Here is a 24,986-nt window from a genome sequence, read left to right as displayed (position 1 = left end):
AGCCTCAGTGGCCCAATAAACAACATCCTTCACAATGGTTTTTTTATTTTATCCACTAAAGGAATGCCATCATCTTGTGAGCCATGCTGCAGCTCGGGTTGGTGCTGTTTGTAGGTTTCCACCCTCTGTTGGCGGCCAGATGATATCGTTTAGTTGGCGTATTTTGGGGCGACGTCGTCATTTTGCCGGATCATGTGAGTGGGCCACTTTGGTTGGGGACTCAGGAGGAGCCAGGTCCACGCAGTGCCAAAACACGCTGGGACCGCCAGCGGCACGCATAGACTGCCTGATGGAAGGGCTGTGGTCACGAGGGTGCACGACTTCGTCGTAAACCAGATGCACCAAGCTTTAAGGTGAGTGCACTTCAATCCAAGTAGACAAACCTCCACAATTGTGATATCTCGTGATTCTCCAGTGACTTGGATTCGTGTTGCTGCTCGTAGTGTCGCCGAGGCGAAGAGCAGTGAGTGGAGTGCTTGGAGAAGGCACATCTGATTAGCTTTCCTCATCTTCCTATTACTATTTACTGCGATCAACTTGTTTCAATTTGTTAAGTTCAGCCAACGGTAATTTTTCTTGCCTGGTGGCCGCTAAAGCCCCAGTTACCTGCCCTGGGGGTTAGTGTATGTAACGGCAGTGTATGTTTCCTTGCGTTGCCTCTCCCATCCGGTAAGGCATGTAGTTCTGACAACTTTCTTGATTGCAGGCCGGTTGGTGATTCTTTTACTCTGGTGGTAGTGGTTCCTTTCTCGTTCTGGGCGCTCTGAACACAGTATTCTGAGGATGTAGTGCAGACTGCCGGTTCCTGCTTTGGTGTATTGTTCCATCATTGCATTTGGTTTATCAGATGTCAGGTAGCTTCAGCAAGATTATCGTTAGTCATTCGTAAGACTACTGCTAGTCTGAGTTACCATCTTGTGAAGTGAATGCAACTCTTGGCTGCCTTTCTCATCGTTCGCTTATGTGTTACTTGCTGGACATTCTCAGTGGTCGATTCCTGGAGCACCATCTGTGACCCCTTGGTTCTTGTAAGACGTGTGTTCTAAAAGGAGGTCTGATGGCCAGTAGTTCAGTGTAACACTCCTTCAGTCCACGCCTTCTGTGGTATAATCTGCCTCCGAACCCTTTAAGGGACTTATGTACTGGTCCTTGTGTTTGATTACTGTATTATTTATTACAATACTTTGCAATGCCTACATTAATGGTTACATATGTATAGTTAATAGTTCTGGTCGCCTTCTGGTATAAACCTAGCAGTGTAGTGTTCAGTGGATGATAGGGGTTGGGTTACGAAGTTTACAATCATCTTATTTTACCTGTTTGCTATTGTATTTCTGCCCTTTGCTATTGTATTTGATGTTTTACAGCAGGTTTCTAAATTTTTTTATATTATTGCCGTCCCTGAAGTAGTAAGCCCTTCCACCGTGATTGTGGTCATTTGCCTTAAAATTCTAATTGGTATTTGTATTTTAGCAGTAAGTCTTAAAATCTGATTTACAGCCATTCCTGGCATCTGAATTTATTGCCATTCTTTGGGTGTTAGGCCTTCAGCCATGATAGTGGTCACTTTACTTAAAATTCTAATTTGGTATTTGTATTTATGCAGTAAGCCTTTAAAACTTTATTTCCTACCATTCTTGGTGTCTAATGCCTTCTGTGTGTTTATGACGACTTGACTTTAATACTTCAATACCTGTAATTTGTAAATTGCAGCAAGTTTTAAACAATTCTTAATTTATTGCCATTCCTGGCATGTAAGGCCTTCTGCCCATATCGCAGTGGCTTGCTTTTAAAACATTATCAGCTGTATCTGTATTTAATGGTGAGTTGCTACATTGTAACTCACTGAAAACAGTATTATTCACAGTTGTTTATTCCTTCATTGATAACGTATGGTATTTTTATTTATTGTTGAGTCTGGAATTACTGGTTTAAAATAAATTGTGTGTCACTGTAAAAGGCAACCAACAGTAACTGATTACTACCCCGTCCACAATCTTAACTGAATCCTGCCTTCCCTCGACTACTAGGTTTCCACTGGCAGCATAGTGTGGTTATGACTGTAATATCACCATGTCAGTTACTGTTGGTTTGTTTTGTTAAAGTCTGTTAGTGTTGTACAATTTCTGCCTTTGGTACTGTGTTCTGTTTTAGGTGATCAACTCTGTAATGGCGGTAAGGCAGTACCCTGGGATCAGCGTATTGAGGAAGGTCCATCTCACTTACGAGCTGGCAGTAAGACGCCAGCCTATTGAGGGTAGTGTTTCGGAGTTAGCAGCCTGCTTGCGTGCTACCGTTCTTCAGCCGGTTGTCACACTGGATGTTGAGGGTGAGACAAAGGCAGCCATTGGGTTTTTGTTTAAAGCTGTTAGGAGTCTTGAGGACAACATTGGCTTTTCAGAGGGCACTCTACCTAGTGGCAGTCAGCCAGACAGGGTGTGGGCACAGTTGATAAATTTAGCCCACTGGATATCTGACTTAAGGGCATTAAAATTAGTGGATCGTGATAACAAATCAACCACTGAATTGAGGTCTTTGGTTAACGAATTGCAGTTTAAGGTCACGTGTTTAGAGCTTGATGGGAAGAGGACAGGGAAGCAGGATTTGTTATCTTCCGGGAGGTGTGCTAGTGAGCCTGGGAATAATGCCCTTATGTCCTCCAATGGGTTAGGCGGGGCATTTGTTAAATTGCCTAATTCCCTGGTGCATCCGTTTCGAGACATCACAGAATTAACTATAGATCAACTCGAGCAAACTGAAAGATTGTTATGGTTGCTGGTTCATTCTGAGCAACACGCTGATCCATTTGATGTGTCTCATCAGGTAATTTTGTCTCTATTGTATCCTTTAACTAAAAGCGAATTGAGGGCCCTGGTATCCAGGGCCATGGCAGAAGGTTTTCATTGCAGCAGTTGAGGGAGCTTGTGATCAGCGAAAGATTGACCATGGGAGTTCGTAAACAGCTCAAGTGTCACTATATTTGGCAGATGCAGCAAGATAGGGAGGAGTTGCATCAACATGTGGAAAGAGTTAAGATGGCCTGTTTGGTCTTATTAGTCGACTTGGCAGAATGGGAGTTAGTTGTGGTTGTCCTGAGAGGAATGCGAGCAGCGGATAAGTCACATTTTGTTTTTCGTAGTCGTCCCTCCACTTGGGAAGAACTTTGTGCCACTGCTGTAGCGATATTCGCGTTGCCGCTCTCGGATGATAAGACACCGTGAAATTAAAGTTCAGCCCCTGGGCATCACTGAGGGGAACTCCAGTTTACCAACATCAGCTGAGTCTGCTAAAGGGGAATCGCAGCGTTGTTTCCAGTGCGGTCTAACAGGGCAATTAGTTCGCACTTGCGTTCAGCCGCGGATACCCAGAGTCAATAAATACACCCGGCTGGGAAGCGACACCGGGGTCGAGCCTGGTGTACCCATGTCACTGCTTGATCATCACCCCCACTGCCTTATATTTGTTCTTGAGTAGGTGGCGAACCTATTTGTGCCCTTTTGGATTCTGGTAGCTCCTTTTCATTGTTGAGCTTGGAATGGTTTCTTAAATTTAGTCATCTTGCAAGACTTAGGCAGGTCCCTTCTTCGGTGCAGAGATGTCAGGTTGCCAACGGGCACGTGTTGCCTCTGCATGGTTGGGTCAAGGGAGTATCTCAGTTGGGGATTTCTTGTGGCCCTTGTCTTTGGCCTTGGTTAAGGAGCTGCTGGTCGATTTGATTTTGGGATGTGATTTTATCGGTAAAACTGGTCTTGTCTTGGATTATTCGGGGTACACCTTTTTCTTTATGTTCACTTCTGGTCAGAAATTTGGGTTCTGTGAGTATACTAAACGTAAGGTACATCGAGATGCAGGAATCCTGGCTGTTCATGCTAAGGTTAGTGAGTTTGATCTCACCCATCTTTCTTTCCAGCAGGCCTCTGAACTAGCGGGTTTGTTGGAGAGGTTCCCAGAGCTTCTCTGTGATAGACTGGGGTTACTAATGTTCTTGACTACCATATTCGTCTGTCTTGCCATATTCCCGTGAGGCAGTCCCCATAGCGTCTCTCACTGCCTAAGATGAAGTTACTAAGGGAAAAGATCTCCAAAATGCTTCAGCAGGGAGTTATTAAGCCTTCTACATCCGCTTATGCCTCCCCTATATTCTTCGTACCTAAGGATCAAGGGTGAGACTTTTGGCCTGTTGCTGGCTACCGTCGCCAAAATAAGAAGGTTCTCCTCAAATTGATTCCTTTACCTGATCTTCATAACTCTTTTACTTTGTTTGCCAGGGCTAATTGGTTTACTGTGCTCGACCTGAATCAAGCCTATTATCAGGTTCCCTTAACCAAAGAGTGTAAACACGTTACAGCATTTTGTACTGATTGGAATCTGTTGAATAGGGTCCCCTTTGGTTTGGCTACTGGCGCAGCCGTCCTTACTCGTTTGCTGGATAATATTCTTGGAGACTTGAAATTAGTCTGTGTTTACAATTACCTGGATGATTTGGTAATTTATAGTCATTCATTTCAAGAGCATTTGGAACATATCCAGCAAGTTTTTGCTTGGTTGCAGAGGGCTGGTTTGACTGTTAAACCCAATAAGGTGACATTAGCCAGGCAGCAGGTATCCTTCTTAGGTCACCTAGTATCAGGAGAGAATATTCGCATTGATCAGGGGTGGACTAAGGCCTTGAGAGCCCTTCTGCCACCCTCTGATAAGCGAGGGATTGCGAAGTTCATAGGGATGGCGAATTATTTTAGGCATTTTGTCCCTATTTTTCTCAGCTGGCGGCTCCTTTAAATGAACTGCGCCAAAAAGGGGTGCGTTCTGAGTGGGGACCTACTCAAGAGGCCATGTTTGAGCACATTAAGGCGGCTATAGCCAATCCTCGGATTCTTGGAGTGCCTGATTTTAATAAGAAATTTTTTGTCCAAACCGACGCATCTAATGTGGGAATTTTGGCAGTCCTCCTCCTGGAGTTCGTGGGTCAAAGGCAGCCATTAGCACATGCATCTCGTCAATTAACCAGCGCTGTGCTTAAATATTCTGTTTACGAATGTGAGGCATTGGCCGTCTTGTTCATGCTGGATAAATACCGGTTTTATCTCGAACATAGAGTATTTCAGCTAGAGACTGACAATCAAGCCTTAAGCTGGGTGCTAGCGAGGCCACGTAAAACTGGCCGTAACGCGAGGTGGGCGGTACACATTTCGGCGTTTCAGTTCGAGGTTAAGCACATTCGAGGCACTGACAATATGCTCGCAGACCTGCTCAGCCATATGTTTACTGAACAACCATTTAGTCAGGGCGTCCAAGAAGCTTGGGAAGGCAATCTTAGTTGTGTCATGTTAGGCGGAATTCCTCATTTGTTTAGTGACATTGCCAACCATCAGTACCAGGAACCCACTTGGGGACCCGTTAAGAAATGGATTTTGGCAGGGGAGCGTTTGGATGAATACGTTATCAGGAAAGGCATTTTGTGTAAAAGGGTGGGACGTAGCCAGGAGATTACAGGCACCCTAGTATGCTCCGTTTAACCTAGTATGCTCCGTTTTAGGGACCTATAAGACCTTGCCGAAGATTAAGGAACATCTGACTTGGCCGTCTATTGACCTAGACATTAGAGAAATGGTTTCTCGGTGTCAGCTGTGTCATGTGGCCAAACTGAAAAACACTCTTCAACATGGGTTCCTTAGTTCTGAGTATGAATCTTGCCCCATGGACAAATTCTATATCAATTACGTGGGGCCCGTACCTCGCACCAAAGGAGGCCATCGGTATGTATTAGTTATTATTCACGCGTTTTTGAGGTTTACCTTGTTTCTTCCGATTCGTAATGTGACTGCTGCCACCACCACTGCACAATTAACTAACGTATTTAGTGTTTTTGGATCTCCTAAGCAAATCTTTAGTGATAATGCGCCGGCCTCTCTTTCGGCTCCCTTCCAGGCCATCTGTTTTTAAAGTGGTGTTAAGCATGTAATTACCACTCCATATTATCCGCAGGGGTCCTTTGTGGAAAGGGTTAATTGTAACCTTAAATCCGCACTGATTACCTTTCATAAGAAGTCTCCCAATAAGTGGGATTCTAGCCTGCCTTGGCTTAGCTTTGCCTTCAATACCACCAGCCATGAGGCTTTTAAAGGCTACTCCGGTTTCCTTGATGACCGCTTATCCTGTTAATTGCCCCCTTTCAAACTTATGGGGGATTCAAGATCTAATTCTTGCGGAGATTACCCCTCAGGTCGTCAAAGAAAACTGAAACCATGCGAGGCGAAATATTCTCAGGGCCCACAACAGACAAGCTGGTTGTTATAACCGTAATCGATGAGCCTTCAGGGGTAATCCTGGAGATCAGGTGTATGTCAGTAACATTCCTAGGAAGGAGGTGCGCGTTGGCAACCTTGGTAAGTCCGTGTACGATTATGTGGATGTTATGCCCAGTTAATCTTCTGGTTAAGGACAATCATACCTGTAAGCAATACCAGGTCCACCTTAATGAAATTAAGTTTTGTTAGGTCGCTAGTTGGGTTTGTCCTTGAGAGGGTGAGGTTGGGCCATGCTGCAGCTCGCGTTGGTGCTGTTTGTAGGTTTCCGCCCTCTACTGGAGGCAAGACGGTATCGTTTAGTTGGCATGGTTGTGGTTTTCTTCTTCTCATGTTGACTGACACCACTCAGTTTCGCAAGCGTTGCCTGTCCGCTAGTGGCAGCAGTGGCAGTTATCGATTTGTAGTAACTGTTGCCCTATCTTTGGGGCCACGTCGTCGTTCTTCCGGATCATGTGAGTGGGCCAGTTTGGTTGGGGACTCAGGAGGAGCCAGGTCTGCGCAATTGCCAGAATGCACTAGGACCATTGGCGGCACGCATGGACTGTCAGATGGAAGGGCTGTGGTCACGAGGGAGCACAACCTTGTCGTAAACCAGATCCAGCAAGCTTTAAGATGAGAGCATTTTGATCCTACTAGACAAACCTCCACAATTGTGATATCTCGTGATTCTCCAGTGACTTGGATTCGGGTTGCTGCTCGTAGTGTCGCCGAGGCGAAGAGCAGCGAGTGGAGTGCTTGGGGAAGGCACATCTGATTAACTTCCCTCGACTTCCTATTACTATTTACTGCGATCAACTTGTTACAATTTGTTAAGGTCAGCTAAAGGTAGTTTTCCTTGCCTGCTGGTCACTAATGTCCCAGTTGCCTGCCCTGGGAGTTAGTGTATGTAGCAGCAGTGTATCATTCCTCCCCTTGTCGCTGCTGTCCGGTAAGGAATGTAGTTTTGACAGCTTTCTTGATTGCAGGCCGGTTGGTGATTCTTCTACTCTCGTGGTAGTGGTTCCTTTCTCGTTCTGGGCGCTCTGAACACAGTATTCTGAGGATGTAGTGCAGACTGCCGGTTCCTGCTTTGGTGTATTGTTCCATCATTGCATTTGGTTTATCAGATGTCAGGTAGCTTCAGCAAGATTATCGTTAGTCATTCGTAAGACTACTGCTAGTCTGAGTTACCATCTTGTGAAGTGAATGCAACTCTTGGCTGCCTTTCTCATCGTTCGCTTATGTGTTACTTGTTGGACATTCTCAGTGGTCGATTCCTGGAGCACCATCTGTGACCCCTTGGTTCTTGTAAGATGTGTGTTCTAAAAGGAGGTCTGATGGCCAGTAGTTCAGTGTAACACTCCTTCAGTCCACGCCTTCTGTGGTATAATCTGCCTCCGAACCCTTTAAGGGACTTATGTAAATTTTATCCTGCAACTGTTTTTGGCTGTCATCCTTTATTGTGAAGAATTTTAACAGTTGCTGCCACAGCCATGTTTAAAATCATGACTTATGTACTGGTCCTTGTGTTTGATTACTGTATTATTTATTACAATACTTTGCAATGCCTACATTAATGGTTACATATGTGTAGTTAATAGTTCTGGTCGTCTTCTGGTATAAACCTAGCAGTGTAGTGTTCAGTGGATGATAGGGGTTGGGTTACGAAGTTTACAATCATCTTATTTTACCTGTTTGCTATTGTATTTCTGCCCTTTGCTATTGTATTTGATGTTTTACAGCAGGTTTCTAAATTTTTTTATATTATTGCCGTCCCTGAAGTAGTAAGCCCTTCCACCGTGATTGTGGTCATTTGCCTTAAAATTCTAATTGGTATTTGTATTTTAGCAGTAAGTCTTAAAATCTGATTTACAGCCATTCCTGGCATCTGAATTTATTGCCATTCTTTGGGTGTTAGGCCTTCAGCCATGATAGTGGTCACTTTACTTAAAATTCTAATTTGGTATTTGTATTTATGCAGTAAGCCTTTAAAACCTTATTTCCTGCCATTCCTGGCATCTGACGCCTTCTGCTGTGTTTATGACGACTTGCCTTTAATATTTCAATACCTGTAATTTGTAAGTTGCAGCTAGTTTTAAACAATTCTTAATTTATTGCCATTCCTGACGTGAAAGTCTTTCTGCCCATATCACAGTGGCTTGCTTTTAAAACATTATCTGCTGTATCTGTATTTAATGGTGATTTGCTAAATTGTAACTCACTGAAACCACAATTATTTACAGTTGTTTATTGCTTCATTGATAACATGTGGTATTTTTGTTTATTGTTGAGTTTGGAATTATTGGTTTAAAATAAATTTTATGTAACTGTAAAAGGCAACCAATAGTATGTGATTATGGCCCTGTCCACAATCATAACCGAATCCTGCCTTCCCTTGACTACCAGGTTTCATCTTGGATCAGCATTTTAAAAATTGCTTTCTGCAAATCAGTTTTAATGTTTGCAGTACGCCCTAGTCCATCAGCTGTAGAAGCGGTGTAACATTCGCCGGCAAAAACTTTGCCGTAATTTCTCCATCACATAAATCCTCAGTGCTGGGGTGAGCTGGCGCTTTATCAATCAAAAGGACTGCATGATGTTGAAGTTTTTAAAAGCTCTGGGCCTAGCAGATTTTCCGATCAGCATTAAAGGCAGCTTGTGATTACCGGCAGCGTTGCTGCATGTTAATGAAGTCACACAATCTTTGCACATTTTAAAACAAGGAGCATGGTCTTCTGCTTCTGATACCAGGGTTTTGTTGGCAATGCCCTAAAATTAAGGTCAGTCTCGTCAGCATTATAAATTTGTTGGGGAGAATACTTTCCCTCTCTTATCATTTTTTCAAACTCACCCAAGTATTTCTTCACTGCATCACGCTTCAGAAGAAAGCTTCTCTCCAGTAATTGTTAGCTGACGGATTCCATGACGTTTTTTGAATCTGTCCAACCAACCCCTATTCGCACTAAAAGACTCATCACAATTCATTAATTTGTTCAGGTGAACAGCCTTCTCCTAGCCAGTACTCAACTCAAAGGAGTTCCCCTTTCTCTTTCCTGCATAAACCAAAGGAAAAGAGCTTCATGCACTTTATCATACTAGGACTGTTTCAAAGTCTGCCGAATTTCGAGTGTTTTTCCCAAAGACGTGGCACAGAACTGTTCAAGCTTCAACCGGTTATCTTCCAATCACAAATGCTTGCTTTACCAACACCCTTTTCTGTTACCAGTTTAGATACATTCTCACCACTGCCTATCTGCTTCAAAGCATTCAGTTTTTCTTTGAGAGTTAACATTGTATGTTTCTTTTTGCCCATGACAAAAAACGCACACCACTACACCTGAACGAATACAATACAAGTATTACGCGTGCCAGTGATTGATAACCAACATAACCAAGCACTTTGTGAGCCAACTGGCAGTGCACTGACCTCAGACACTACAAAGGTCTCAACAATGCACAACAACACGAGCAGGGAATGAGTGAGAGTGAACCATTGTTCCCACACTTGTTCCCATTTGTTACCATAGTGTACCTACTTACCTGTTTGGTATACTTCATTCTAGAAACCGTAATTCCAGCTAATCCGAACAAGGTTCGGTCCCAATTCGTTCGGATTAATGGGACTCTACTGTATTTCTCTGGAACCAAAACTGATCTACAGCAGATAAGCTCCTACCAGTTTTTCCATTCTTCCACAAATAATTCATATCTGTATTTTGCTATCACGATTTATTAAACTGATAATTTGGCAACAGTCGCACCTATTGTGATCAATCAAGCTGGAATCTCTTCACTTCCTCTCTTGTTTTGCCATCTGCCTCCATAAATTCATTTTATTTTTATTTTTTGCCTAATTACCATTAACAGCATGAGTATAATCTGCATTTCCACAAAAGAGAAAGGTTAGCCCTCCGTCTTAAGGAATATAGCACCACGTCTAATTTTGTGCTTAGTTTTGTGTGTGTGATTAATTTCCTAAGTTATTTTGACCATTCCTAGTTAATACTTTTGTTATAAGCTGAAATCAGTAATTGTTTAGCGACTTAGATTCTATTGTTGACTTATAAACAAATATAAATTATGTACTAACTACAAACATTTGGAAGAACTACTAGGTTTCTTAAAGTATTTATTTGGCTCTATTTGAAAACATATTAGCAAAGCCAGCCCTTAATTAATTCCAAAATAGTTACCAGGTATGTCAAAAGTATTGTTTGTATAACTACATCTGTTAATTTCATTATTTAAACAAATAATTTGGCCTACTCTTTGTGGTGGAAGGAATTATTAAAAAGAAGAAATTTTTTGATGGATTCAGTTAATTGAATGAATTATGTTTTAATTGTAATTTCTGTAAACATCGAACAATGTATAATTTCAGTGCCTATTATTGTGAGGATATATAAAGGACTGATATTTGGTCAGTCACCAATTGATTTTCAGATGGGAATTATGTATTGGTTAAATTAACAACAATGCTTCAACTTAACAGTGGAATAAATGTAACACAAATAAATCGTGTGTTAGAACAATTTAATGACAGCGTCTGTTTAATTTATGTATCACACGTACCATATTACTTTGCAAGAACTGTGAACTGTGTGGTTAGATTTTTACTGCTCACGTATGTTCAACAGGAAACTATTATAGCAATATGCTAATGTTGCCTGCAACCTATTAATGAGGCTTATCAGCATTTACCAATAGTGAACTGGCCATATAATTGTGTAATATCTGGGGATTGTGAACAGTGAAAGTAAGGAACCTTGAAACACAATAGTGCAACTGTTGGCTACATCATTTACTGTATTCAGTGACGAATTTCCACCCTCCATTTTTCAGGCAGTATAACAATGCAGTACATCGACACTGAGGACTAACAATGAAGAAATAAAGCAGGCAAATGTCACATTGTCAGCACCAGACTTCTTTACAAGTCGTTTTGAAATCTGAAGATACTTTGCCTGTCCTACATATCTTGCACATCAGATAGAACAGTTTTGTCATTATATGTTTTCTCGGATTTAAGAATTCTGAGGGAATGTTGTCTACTGCAAGCACTGTCTCTTAACTTTGGTTTTACTGTTTTCTGCTGACATCTTCTTGCAGTACAATCTCTCGCATCTCATCTTTATCTAATTCCTCTTTCCTTTTTGTAATACTGTCTTTAAAATTCATTTCTTTCTACATATTCCTTCCACCTTTCAGTCTAATACTGGCTTGTCATCTGAGCTTTTAATATGCTTCTTTTTTCCTCTAAGCATCTCTGTAATTGAGGCACACAAGCCACCTCACCACAGTTCAAATGGCAGGTGCAATTGTTCCAGTTGAACAGAATAATGTACCATTTTTAGAAAAAGGACAGATATTCCTATGTACAAAAACAATATCTTTTAATAAAACAATGGGAAGTCCAGGATGGAACAACAACAATATGAAAAGGACACATTGCTACTCACCAAGGAGAAGAGGCTCTGAGTCACACACAGGCACAATGGAAAAAAATAATAGCAGAAATACTTAGGCTTTCGGGCAACGTCCTTCCTCAGAAGTCCTTCCACACACATTCACACAATAACAACCCATACACACACACACATGGCTGCTGTCTCCAGGCACTAGGCAGTTGTCTTTAAGTCATCAAAGGAAAGGAACATATGTGCTGCAACAATGACGTAAACAGTGAAGAGCCAAAGAAACTGGTACATGTGCCTAACATTGTGTAGAGCCCCCACAAGCACACAGAAGTACCACAACACGACATGCCATGGGCTCAACTAATGCCTGAAGTAGTGCTGGAGGGAACTGACATCATGAATCCTGCAGGGCTGTCCATAAATTCATAAGAGTATGAGGGGCTGGAGATCTCTTCTGAACAGCACATTGCAAGGCATCCCAGATATGCTCATAATGTTCACGTCTGGGGAATTTTGTGGCCAGCGGAAGTGTTTAAACTCAGAAGAGTGTTCCTGGAGGCACTTTGTAGTAATTCTGGAGGTGTAGGGTGTCGCATTGTACTGTTGGAATTGCCCAAGTCCATCAGTATGCACCGAGTGAGGTGGCACAGTGGTTAGCACACTGGACTCACATTCAGGACGACGATGGTACAATCCCGCGTCCGGCGATCCTGATTTAGGTTTTCCGTGATTTCCCTAAATCGCTCCAGGCAAATGCCGGGATGGTTCCTTTGAAAGGGCATGGCCGACTTCCTTCTGCATCCTTCCCTAATCCGATGAGACTGATGATCTCGCTGTTTGGTCTCTGCTCCCAAACAACCCTAACCCCCGTCATTATGCACAATGGACAAGAACGGATGCAGGTGATCAGACAGGATGCTTACATATGTGTCACCTGTCAGAGTCATACCTAGGCATATCAGGGGTCCCATATACAAGCTTGAACAGTCCCCTGCTGACATGCAGGGTGCATGGATTCATGAGGTTGTCTCCATACTTGTACACGTGCATTCACTTGATACAATTTGAAATGACATGTTTCCAGCCACCAACAGTCCAACGTCAGTGTCGATGGGTCCAGGTAAGGTGTAAAGCTTTGTGCCCTGTGGTCATCAATGGTACACGACTGGGCCTTCGGCTCCAAAAGCCCATATTGATGACGTTTCGTTGAACAGCTTCCACACTGACACTTGTTGATGGCCCAGCACTGAAATCCGCAGAAATTTGTGGGACAGTTGCTCTTCTGTCAAACTGAACGATTCTCTTCAGTTGTCATTGGTCCCGTTCTTGCAGGATCTTTTTCCAGCCACAGCAATTTAAAGGATTTGATGTTTTACCGGATTTTTGATATTCATGGTACACTCGTGAAATGGTCATATGGGAAAATCTCCACTTCATTGTTACCTTGGAGATGCTGTGTCCCACTGCTCGTGCTCCAACTATAACAGCATATTCAAACTCACTTAAATCTTGATAACCTGCCATCGTAGCAGCAGAAACCAATCTAACAACTGTGCCAGACACCTGTTGTCTTAAATAGGCATCGCCAACCGCAGTGCCATATTCTGCCTGTTTACATATCCCTGTATTTGAATACTTATGCCTATAACAGTTTCTTGGCACTTCCAGTACAACAGTGGTGTTAATGCCGTTGACGGAATATTGTCCCATTCAAATATGCACTTCAGCAAGTAGCTTTGTTTTTTCTGCAGTATTTCAAACTGCAGTCAAGTTTTAGTGGCCGGAGGCAGTGGCCATGTATTTGTGAGTTGTTCTCATGTGATGTGTGTGAGTTTTCAACTTTGGAACAAGGACCTTGTTTGAAAGCTTAAAATGTTCCTATTACTCTTTTTCATCGTACTTGTTTGTGACTCAGTGCCTCCTGTACATTGTACGTAGCAATCTATTCTCTCTATATTGTTGATATTTTGTTATAATTAATTAATGGCATTAGGAACCCACAATACCTTTCTCACAAAGTCATTTGGTGTAAACAAGAGTGGCATGTGTGAAGCAATAATAGACATTTTGCTATTCAGGCTCTTGGTATGCAATTCAGGCTGTGGAAACGTATACAGCAGCCTGTTCACCTGAAACACACAACAACAGTGCCATGATTTCTAGAGTATTACAATATTACCTGATAAGGAATTATAATATTCAAGGAATTGTTCATTACAAATATGATTATCCAATATCATTTAGTATTATATTGAAGTAGAATAAAGTAAGTCAGTATCTTACTTTCTTAATATTAATACACTAATTAAACAATGGAAAATCTAGTACAGAATAATGGCAATGCAAAATTTAAAAAAATAAAAAGAGTCATGTGGCACGAATGCCTGGTGCGAGTCTTTCAAGTGACTTGGGCACCTTGAGCATCCTCAAAACCAACGGCACCTGGTTTTCCCGGAAGGGTCACTCATCCCAGTAAAGGAGAGTCGCCCATCCCAGTATAAGCCTTGCCCAACATTGCTTCACTTCGGAGATTGGGTGGGAATGGGTGTTACCAATGTAGCAAGGCCATTGGCAGAACAAAAATATTATAAAAAGGGATAGATTGCTACGAACCATATGGAGGAGATGTTGATTCGCAGACAGCCACAAAAGCAGAAAACACACACACACGAAACCTCTGTATCTAGCAGCAGATACCAGCAGTCCAGCCTCAGTGGCGATAGGCATTGAATGTGTGCGCGCGCGCGTACGCGCGCGTTTGTGTGTGTGTGTGTGTGTGTGTGTGTGTGTGTGTGTGTGTGTTTGTGTGTGTTTTCTACTTTAGAAAAAGGTCATTTGGCCAATGGCAGTCTTTTTGTTGAGACTGTCTGCGACTCAACATCTCCTCTGTTATGGCAAGTAGCAATCTATCCTTTTTTTATGTTCACAATTCTCACATGGGACTATTAAGTATCAACACTGTATTAGCTTATGAAGTGTATTAAATTATTTGGCAAAATATATATAATTGAAGTATAAATTCCTATATAATTAACTAAAGCATAGCACATAAATACAACTGTTAGTGGCTGAAATGGAAAAAAAACCTACTGTGACACAGTATTAAGTAAACATATCCTGGTATGCTTCAATCCAGTAGTTTGTTAGATTGTACACCGCTTTCTCATTTGAGAAGCCTTTGTGGAACCCTAACTGAGCAGTTCATAGATTTTGACAGAAGGGAGATTCAATATTCTGCTACAAGCTGTCTCATATGGGTGTTATTAGTGCATGCTTCAGTTTTATCAGGATATACACCTTGATCAACAGACTAATTGGACTAATTGCATTTTTTTTAAGTACACAGAACCTGTCTTCTTAAATTAAACTTACCTGGTTCCACTTTTTCCTTCTTATGCTTTCAGGTACTGTTGGAAGAATTCAGAATTCATTGAGTCTGGCTGCCAATGACTAAATTTCATACCATCTGTCCTGCTGCATCTGTCATCAGTGAGATGAGTTTCGATGTCTACATACATACTCTGTAGACTACTGTGAAGTGCATGGCAGAGGACACTTAGCTCTCCATCACATTTTTTGGGTTTCTTCTTTTTCCAACTGCATATTGATTATGGGCAGAATGACTGCTTGAATCACTTTGTGCACTCTGTAATTAGTTGTCAAACCATTTGCCTTTATTGTTGTTCATTTTTTTTTCTTAAAGCAACTCCTAGTCTGAAGGTACCATGAAATCTGAGACTACTGCATCAATAATAGTTTGGATATATCAACCACTACACTCAAAGGGATGCATTTGACTCAGTAGTTGTTAAGCTTAGCTTAAACAGAAATCAGTTTGCCAATAAACTCTATAATTCCAATAGCCCAATCACCAACTTCTACCAGAAAAATACATGTAGCTACTAGGATAATCAGTTCACCCTAACAATTGGTTAAATAAAAGTCAAAACGATATTTACTTCAAAGGCAGCAGCGGACACTGGTATACATAAATGGCTTTACAACAAGGTCAAGAGAGGAACTCACTCACAATCACAATTATGGATATCACTATTTCAGGGCTTTAGTAGGCCTGCCTAGAGGCGAGCTCTTAGTCCGCCCTGTCCCCTTATTGAGGATGAACCATCACCTTATCACTGATCCTAACCACATTTACTTACTCCTTTAGATTTCCCTTTATATTCCCAACTGACAGAAGAAGGCAACCAACAAACCAACCCAGTGTTTCGTTCCCAAGAAAACCCATAATGGATTTACCTGCTGTTAAATAGTCCGGAAATATTAACTGCCTCTCAGTCAAATCTCTGAATGGGACAGCATCCAAAGGAATATATACATTTGCAGTGTACAAAGAGTGTGCCAAATTGTTACATTACAGATTGTGGAAATGAACACCAGTGAACTAAAATCAGAATACTAGGACTAGCAAAGACTCACAGAAAAGGCAGTGGGCACTTCAAAACAGCTAATGATAATACAATATGTTTTTCTGGTAGATGAGGTAATTCCAGTAATGATAATGCCTTGTTAGTACATATGAGATAGAATGCCACAATAACTGAATACAAGACTGTCAGTGACCGAATAACGTTAGTGGAATTCAATATTAGATCTTGCAAGTTAAATGTTATACAGGCATATGCACCAACTTTAACAGGTGCCGATGAAGAGTTAGAAGAATTTTCAGTGTTTTTTCAAATTCCTCAAATTGATACCCAAAAAGGAAATTACCATAATGCTAAGATATTTTAATGTTAATGAAGGGAAATGGAACTCAACAAATGAAGTATGGTCATGGAGACTGACTGATTCATTTCTGGCAGAAAAATAAGTTTATTTACACTTTGAACACTGTTAATGAAGACTTTACAGCTGGACCTCACCAAGTGGAACTTACTGCTATCACACTGACTATGCTTCGATTGGCTTAAGATGGAGTTCGTCCGTTACAAAAATATCAAGACACTTCCGAGTGCTGATTGCGGTTCTGAACATCAGCTTCTATGTCTTGAAAAGAGAATGAAACTGTCGAAATTACTTCCAGAAACATTACTAGAGCAAAAGGGTGAAACTGAAATTTTTGTAGGAATTGAGTCAAAGAAAAACATTCCTACAATCAGTAAGACAATATGACATCTGCAGAGAAATGGAACTTCCTGAAGGAGGCATTACTTAAAACATCTGAGGAAGTAGTCAACAATAGCAAAAAAAAGTAAAGAATAAAAGTAACTGGCTTACTACTAAAAAAAAAAAAAACACCCAAATCATTGAGGACTTAAAAGTACTGAAAACAGCTCCATTAATTGTGTTGCCTTGTTAGTACACAATGGCTGGAATGCCTCTATAACTGAATATAAACTTGTCTGTGACTAAATAATACTACCGAAAATCAATACTAGATCTTGCAAGTTAAATGTCATACAGGGAACGTTGCAGTGCTGCAAGTTGTCTGCATTAATAAAGAGAAGTTGTCAAAAAGTCAAGAATAATTTCATCAATGAAATATGTAAGACAACTGAGTTATCTTGGGATTGCAATGAGACCAGGAGCACATTCAATGAAACGAAGAAACCAACAGCATCCTTCAACCAATAACATGGGTCACAGAAAATGAAGATGGTACACCTCTAACATAGAACTAACTGTCGATCGGTGGAGAACATACTGCAACAAGTTGTACACTGTTAGCAATGGAAAACTCGGTCATGTAAACATAACAGCAGAGCTGGAACCTAATATCTTAAATGAACAAAGCTATACCTAAATTTAAAAACAACAAAGCACCTGGACCATGCCTTATTATCACCGAAATGATCAAAGCAGCTGAAGACTTGGGTTTGGAAATCATGTGTGAAGTACGTAATAGCATGTGAAATAATAGTACATGGATAGAAGATTGGACCATGTCCGTAATGATTCCTTTGCATATTGGTAAGTAGGGAAAAGCACCGTGTTGTGAGAACTACAGAACTATTTTATTGATTTCACATGCCAGCAAGATTCTTCTTAATGGTATCCATGAATGTCTGAGAACCAACTTAGATAAAGAAATACCATGAGAGCAAGCTAGGTTGGTGCATAATGAAGGAACATGAGAGGAGATTCTGAGTGTCGGACAGCTAACCGAAAAATGTAGAGAATTCAATACCCCTTTAGTGCTCTGTTTATTGGACTAAGATAAAGATTCTGACTGTGTTGTATGAACAGAACAGTGGAATGTGCTAGCAGAAATGAGCATTCCTGATCAGCTTATTACCCTTATCAGAAATCACTACTCTAATAGAAACACAAGTAATTAGACTCAGTAAGACTATTTCAAGGAAACAGGATAGAGCAATGGGAACAGACAGAATGTGTCAGGAGAAAAGGTACATGCTTTGAGAGACTAATGGTGTTGGTGATTGAACAAAAAAACTTCACAGGGGCATATGCCCTACTCCAAATGGTCTCCAAGATAAAACACCTTTAACATCAATTTGTTTTTCTTGAATAACTAAAAAACTGCAGCCTCTAACGAAACTATGTCACACTACAAAATTGAACTACATTTAATTTACTACAAAAAAGCTCCTATCCATTTTTTTCTCTAGGGCTAATAGCTTGCATGAAGTAGTGAGAGAACACTGAAAATTTCACATGACATGTATGCCATAGCTTTTGTAGGCCAATTTGAGTAGTTTCCTGATAGACCACAAGTGTCCTGTATCAAACTGTTCTTCTCGAATTCCTCTACACTATTTGGCATATTGTAAATAATGTACTGAATATTACACAAAATAAATAATAATGTACATTAAATGTGTTCTAGCTCAGAAACCATTCGGAATAGGGCATATCTCCATATGAAACTTTTTTGTTCAGCATCATAAATACCCTCGCGATTCACTACATGGAAACAAAATACTAACAAGTGACATTTAAAAATGTGGTAAATGATAGAGGGTTTAGAGGACAGATAACAAGTCAGATGTAAACTGAAAATGACACAACTCCACTGTAGTACGTGGTATCTCTTTTTGCTCTGATTACAGTTACATGACATGGATTCCACACGGTACTGCAAGTGTTGTGGAGCTATGAGTCACGATCCCTTGACAACCATTCACAAATCATACTGGTTGGTTGAAGTAACATGCAAACACATGCACCTCTCTTAACAGTGATCAATGCTACTCAGATTAAGTAACCTTACAAGTCAAGCAAGAGTACCATAATTTCCTTGGAGTGTTCACAATTTTGAAGCAATAGAGTTGTGCATGGCCACCTGAATACGCAAGTCTTGGGTGGCATATAGTCCAGGAACACACAGGCACATATCCTTGTACTGTTCGCCTATGAGCAGTTTGAACTGAATTATGCAACTGAGGAGGGCATTAGACAAATTTCTTGGAACACTCCTCACATTAATGTGAAACTTGTTTCACTCTTTAAAGTAGATGACAGAGTCAACATCACAAACATTGCAAGAATCTATCTAAGTGCCTAATTCAAGTGAGAACCATTGTTTGAACTGATTGAGAGCGAAACGGGGGTATTAATTTACTTGATTTTTTGAATTACAATAAACAAAAGTAAAGTTGCACAATACATATCGTTGTTCAATGAACAATAGCTAGCCATAGTTCCTTACTCCACATAGTATATCATAGGCCGGATCATAGTCGCCCTCCAAGAACAATTTCCCCACCTGTGATATTGGTGTAACCGTTACTTTACATCTCCCACTGCCAGATTTTATGTGTAAATTAATGTAAGGTGAGGTTACAAGGTAGCCTGCACAACAAATTTCCAGAAGCATTCTCTGTAATGGGAGCAGTGTTTGTCCAATCCCTGTGTTCGCCAATATTTTCACTAGGAATTTTTAGGGCCAATGTTTCTGGTATCAAATGTGCTAAATCACTATAGCACAACAGTTACAATTAATGGAAAAACAAAAGGATGGCAACTTTGACAATACAAAGGATAAAATACATTTGGACTTTTTCATCAAAACACACAAAACCTGTTAAGCAAGAGCTGCTTCTACCACTGAATGAAACTGGAAAATAAAATGTATGAGAGCGAGCTGAAAAGCAATGCCTCCAAATTGCTTATGTGAAAACTTTAAAGCTTTTTACATAAAAAAAACATTATTACCATTCTACATCTTTATTCTTCATGTCTACATATTTACAAACCTCTGCCACTAGAAAGCTCCGAATGTAGTGTGTAACATCACAGTGTGTAACATCACAGTTTGTAACATAACTATGTTGGTGTGTCAGAAACAGCCTGCTGTAATCAAGTTTCAAATTCGAAGAGTTTATCCACACTTGGAGAAACCTCTCTTCAGCATGACAATGCCTGACCACACATGAGCTGTTTCCGAAACTTAAAGAAAACCTTCGGAGGCTCCACTTTGATAGTGATGAAGCAGTGCAAGCAGAGGTGAGAGTGTAGCTCCATCAACATAGTCAAATATTGTACAGTGATGGTATCAACAAGCTGGTCTCTCATTGGGATCAATGTCTTTGTTGGCATGTTGACTATGTAGAGAAACAAATGTGTAAACATGAAGAATAAAGATACAGAATATTAATAATGTTCATTTCATTTAAAAAGCTTTAAGATATTTCACATAAAAATTCAAAGGCATTACTTTCCAGCATGCCCTCCTATTTCTGTAGATGTTCAATGCATAATACAACACTGTTTTTAAGTCACAGAAAGTGAACAAATGCACCTTATGAACCAAGTTGTAATCACACTACTGCAGGGGTAATATCAGCAAAGGGAGATATTCTAAATACACAAAACATTGACTAAACTCCAGATGACACACCTAAGTCCTCACTCTACTGAACATCTCATTGAGTCACTGTGCTTCAATAATGGACCTGGAAACATACAAGACAGCAGTTCTGAAGGTGCACATCTCCAACAAGAAACATTCTAAACTTCAACAGGCTTTTAGAGAGAGTACAAATAAGGCTTAGTAGAAATAACTGAAACTCAATGTGCGTGTGTGTAGATTTGAATTTTAATTTCATTTCAGACAGAACGATTAACTATGGACCTTGCCATCAGTGGGGCAGCTTGCATACCTCAGCAATACAGATAGCTGTACTGTAGATGCAACCACAATGGAGGGGTATCCGTTGAGAACCCAGACACATGTGGTTCCTAAAGAGGGTCAGCAGCCTTTTCAGTAGTTGAAGGTAAAACAGTTTGGATGACAGACTGATCTGTCCTTGTAACACCAACCAAAACAGCCTTGCTGTGCTGGTACTGTGAACAGCTGAAAGTAAGAGAAAACTACAGCCATAACTTTTCCAGAGGGCACTCAGCTCTACTGTATGGTTAAATGATGATGGATTCCTCTTGGGTAAAATATTCTGAAGGTAAAATAGCTCTTGTTTAGATCTCTGGGCAGGAACTACTTAGGAATTTGTCGTCATCAGGAGAAACATAACTGGTGTCCTATGGGCCGGAGCCTGAAATGCTAGTTCCCTTATTGAGAAAGGTATGTCAGAAAATTTAAAAAGGGACATGGGCAGGTTGAAGTTAAATGTACTGGGAATTAGTGAAGTTCAGTAGTAGGAGGAAGAGACCTTATGGTCAGGTGAATATAGGGTTATAAATATAAATTCACATAAGTGTAATTCAGGAGTGGGTTTAATAATGAATAAGAAAATAGGAATGCAGGTAAGCTACTATGGACAGCATGGTGAATGCATTACCATTGCCAGGATAGACACAAAGCCCGTGCCTACCACAGCAGTACAAACTTGTATGCCAACTTTCTCCGCATATGATGAAGGGATTGAAGAAATATAAGATAGGATAAAAGAAAACATTCTGATAGTTAAGGGAGATGAAAAATTATTTTATTGTGATGGGGAACTGGAATTCAACAGTAGGAAAAGGAACAGAAGGAAAAATTGTAGGTGAATAAGACTGAGGGAGAGGAATGAAAGAGAAAGTCATCTGGTAGAATTTTGCGCAGATAATACTTTAATCATCACTAACACTTGATTTAAGAACCATGAAAGACCGCTGTATACTTGAAAGAGACCTGAAGACACTGGAAGGTTTCAGATAAATCATATAATGGTAAGCCAGAGATTATTTTGGAACCAGATTTTAAACTGTAAGACATTTTCAGGGGCAGATGTTGTCTTTGACCACAATTTATTGGTTATGAACTGTAGATCAAAACTGAAGAAACTGCAAATATGTAGGAAATTAAGGAGGTGGGACTGGGCAAGTTGAAAGAACCAGAAGCTGTTGAGAGTTTCAGAGGTAACATTATGCAAAGGCTAATCTCGAATTTAACAGATGAAAAGAGGAAATATAAAAATTCAGTAAATGAAGCAGGCAAACGCGAAATCAAACATCTAAACATCGGGACTGCCAGGAAGTGCAAAATGGCTAAGAAGGAATTGGTAGAGGACAAATGTATGGATTTAGAAGCATATTTCACTAGGGCAGGGGCGGGCAAACGTTGCATGCGGCTCATGAGTGCACAGCACTGCACGTGTGCTGCTCGCGTGCAATCGTCGACTGGGGCAGTGGCGACAGCCGGCAGGTTGCGGCAGTGTAGTACCATGCTAAGCTGCGGACGTTGATGCGTAGCAACCACTATGTAGTCAACGTTGTATTTCAAGAACCGAAAAATTCAGAGTGAAACAAGGAAATGGAGAAGTGGAGATTTGCTATCCTTTAAAAAGTAATGGGAGAATCATTTTTTCTTTGTGCAAAAACGTGAAAATTCAAAATGTTTAATATGTGGCAGTACTTTCGCTGGTCAGGGATTCTGAGTGGATGGGGAAATTGACTGAGCTTAAGAAGAGCGATCTGACGATACTAGGTGAATCTGTCGTAGTTGCTGTGGTCACGAGAGATCTGCGACTTCCTTTCGTCATGTCTCTCATGTAACTGATTTAACATTTTATGGAGCACCATTTTCAATTTTTCAGGACAACAACAATAATATCCCAGCGGTATGAGCTTAATATAGCGAGAGCTGGAAAACCATTTGCTGAATTAGTAAGTGGCAGTTAAGAGCAAACATAAGTGATGAAAATTTACGTAACTGTTTGCGTTTGTCTGTATGCAGAAATTTTGTTCCAGATATTAAACGTATTGTAAACTCCACCTGTGATAATTAAATAAAACATATCTTAGGTAATAGGTACTCTTTCAAACCACGATATCTTTCAAGCACATCTACTACTAATTTTATTCCTACATTCAATAAAGCAAGCTAGGAAACAAAACGCATTGCAGAGGAAGGAGCGGACAGAAGGTATGGTGGGGATGGGAGAGAGGCGGGTGACCAGCTTGCCCCTGTGTGCACGCAGAACACCTGGTAACCGCACGCGTGCAAGTGCACCGCACACATGCAGGATTCCTGCCCGCCCCTGCACTAGGGGAAAAATTTATATCGCCTACAGGAAAATTAAACAGACTTTTAGAGAAACAAGAAAGAGCTGTACAAATATCAAGAGTTCAGACAGAAAATAGGTACTCAGCAAAGAGCGGAAAGCTGAAAGGTGGAAGAAGTGTATAGATGGTCTATACAAAGGAGATGAACTTGAATGCATTATAGAAATGAAAGAGGACGTAGATGAAGATGAGATGGGACATGTGATACTGCGAGAAGAATTTGACACAGCACTGAAAGACCTAAGCTGAAACAAGGCCCCTGGAGTAGACGAAATTCCATAAGAACTACTGATACCCGACATCCTTGGGAGAGACAGCCATGATGAAACTCTTTCATATGGTGTGCAAGTTGTGTGAGACAGGTGAAATACTCTCAGACTTCAATAAGAATGTAATAATTCCAATTCCAAGAAAAGCAGTTATTGACAGGTGTGAAATTTACCAAAGTATCAGTTTAATGGGTCATGTTTGCAAAATACTAACACAAATTCTTTACAGAACAATGTAAAAACTGGTAGAAGTCAAACTCCAGAAAGATCAGTTTGGATTACAGAGAAATGTAGGTACATGAGAGGCAATACTGACCCTACAACCTGTCTTAGAAGGTTAAGGAAAGGCAAACCTATTATTAGAGAAAGCTTTTGACAGTGTTGACTGGAATATTCTCTTTCAAATTCTGAAGGTAGCAAAAAATACAGAGAGCAAAAGGCTATTTACACCCTGTGTAGAAACCAGATGGCAGTTACAGCAGTCAAGGGATATGAAAGGGAAGAAGTGGTTGAGAAAGGAGTGGACACGGTTGCAGCTTATCTCCGGCGTACATTCAGTAAGCAGTAAAGGAAACCAAAGAAAAATTTGGAGTGGGAATAAAATTTCAGGGAGAAGAAATAAGAACTTTGAGGTTCACCGATGACATTGTAGTTCTATTAGTGACAGCAAAGGACTTGGAAGAGCAGTTGAATGGAATGGGCAGTATCTTTAAAGGACAACGTAAGATAAACATTAACATAAGCAAAACAAGGATAATGGAATGTAGTAGAATTAAATCAGGTGATGCTGAGAGAATTGGCGTACAAAACAAGACTCTTCAAGCAGCAGATGAGTTCTGCTATTTGTGCAACAAACTAAATGATGATGGCTGAAGTAGAGCGGGTGTGAAATATAGACTGGGAATGGCAAGAATAGCATTTCTGAAAAAGAGAAATTTGTTGACGTCAAATACAGACTTAAGTGTTAGGAAATCTTTTTTGAAGGTATTTGTCTGCAGTGTGGCCATGTATGGATTGAAATCCGGACCATAAACAGTTTAGACAAGAAGAGAATAGAAGCTTTTGAAATGTGGTGCTACAAAGGAAAGCTGAAATTAGTTGGGTAGATTGTGTAACTAATGAGGAGGTACTGAACAGAATTGGGGAGACACAAAATTTGTGGCACAACTTGGCTGAAAGAAGGGATTGGTTGATGGAACACATTCTGAGACATCAAGGGATCACATATTTAGTACTGTAGGGAATTGTGGAAGGTAAAAATTGTAGAGGGAGGCCAAGAAATTAAAAGAGTAAGCAGATGCAGGAGGATGTAGGTTGCAGTAGTTATTCAGAGATGAAGAGGCTTGCACAAGATACAGTAGCATGGAAAGCTACATCAAACCAGTCTTTGATCTGAAGACCGCAACAACACGTCATACAGTAATGATGAAGGACACTTAAATTTACTGATTTCCAGCTTTGATTTGCTCCCCAAAGTAACATTCCCAAGAGGAATGTAAGAATACATTGAAATAACAATTGATAATTTATTTCTAAATCCAACATTTTGTCATGAAATAGATATGAACCTCATAACAACCTCTGAC

The 24,986-nt window shown here is 40.6% G+C and overlaps 1 protein-coding gene across 1 annotated transcript in view; it reads right to left on the bottom strand.

Moving 5' to 3' along the window:
* Positions 1 to 24,986, bottom strand: part of LOC126168219 (uncharacterized) — a 126,850-nt gene that overhangs the window by 30,949 nt on the left and 70,915 nt on the right. The window contains exon 5 of the mRNA XM_049920539.1: positions 13,711 to 13,833. Coding sequence (XP_049776496.1) covers positions 13,711 to 13,833 — 123 coding nt within the window. The remainder of the gene's footprint in view (positions 1 to 13,710; positions 13,834 to 24,986) is intronic.

Source organism: Schistocerca cancellata, chromosome 1, assembly GCF_023864275.1.
Source record: "Schistocerca cancellata isolate TAMUIC-IGC-003103 chromosome 1, iqSchCanc2.1, whole genome shotgun sequence".
NCBI classification, from domain to species: domain Eukaryota; kingdom Metazoa; phylum Arthropoda; class Insecta; order Orthoptera; family Acrididae; genus Schistocerca; species Schistocerca cancellata.
The sequence above is the reverse complement of the archived record's forward strand: the minus strand, read 5'-3'. Positions and strand labels throughout refer to the sequence as shown.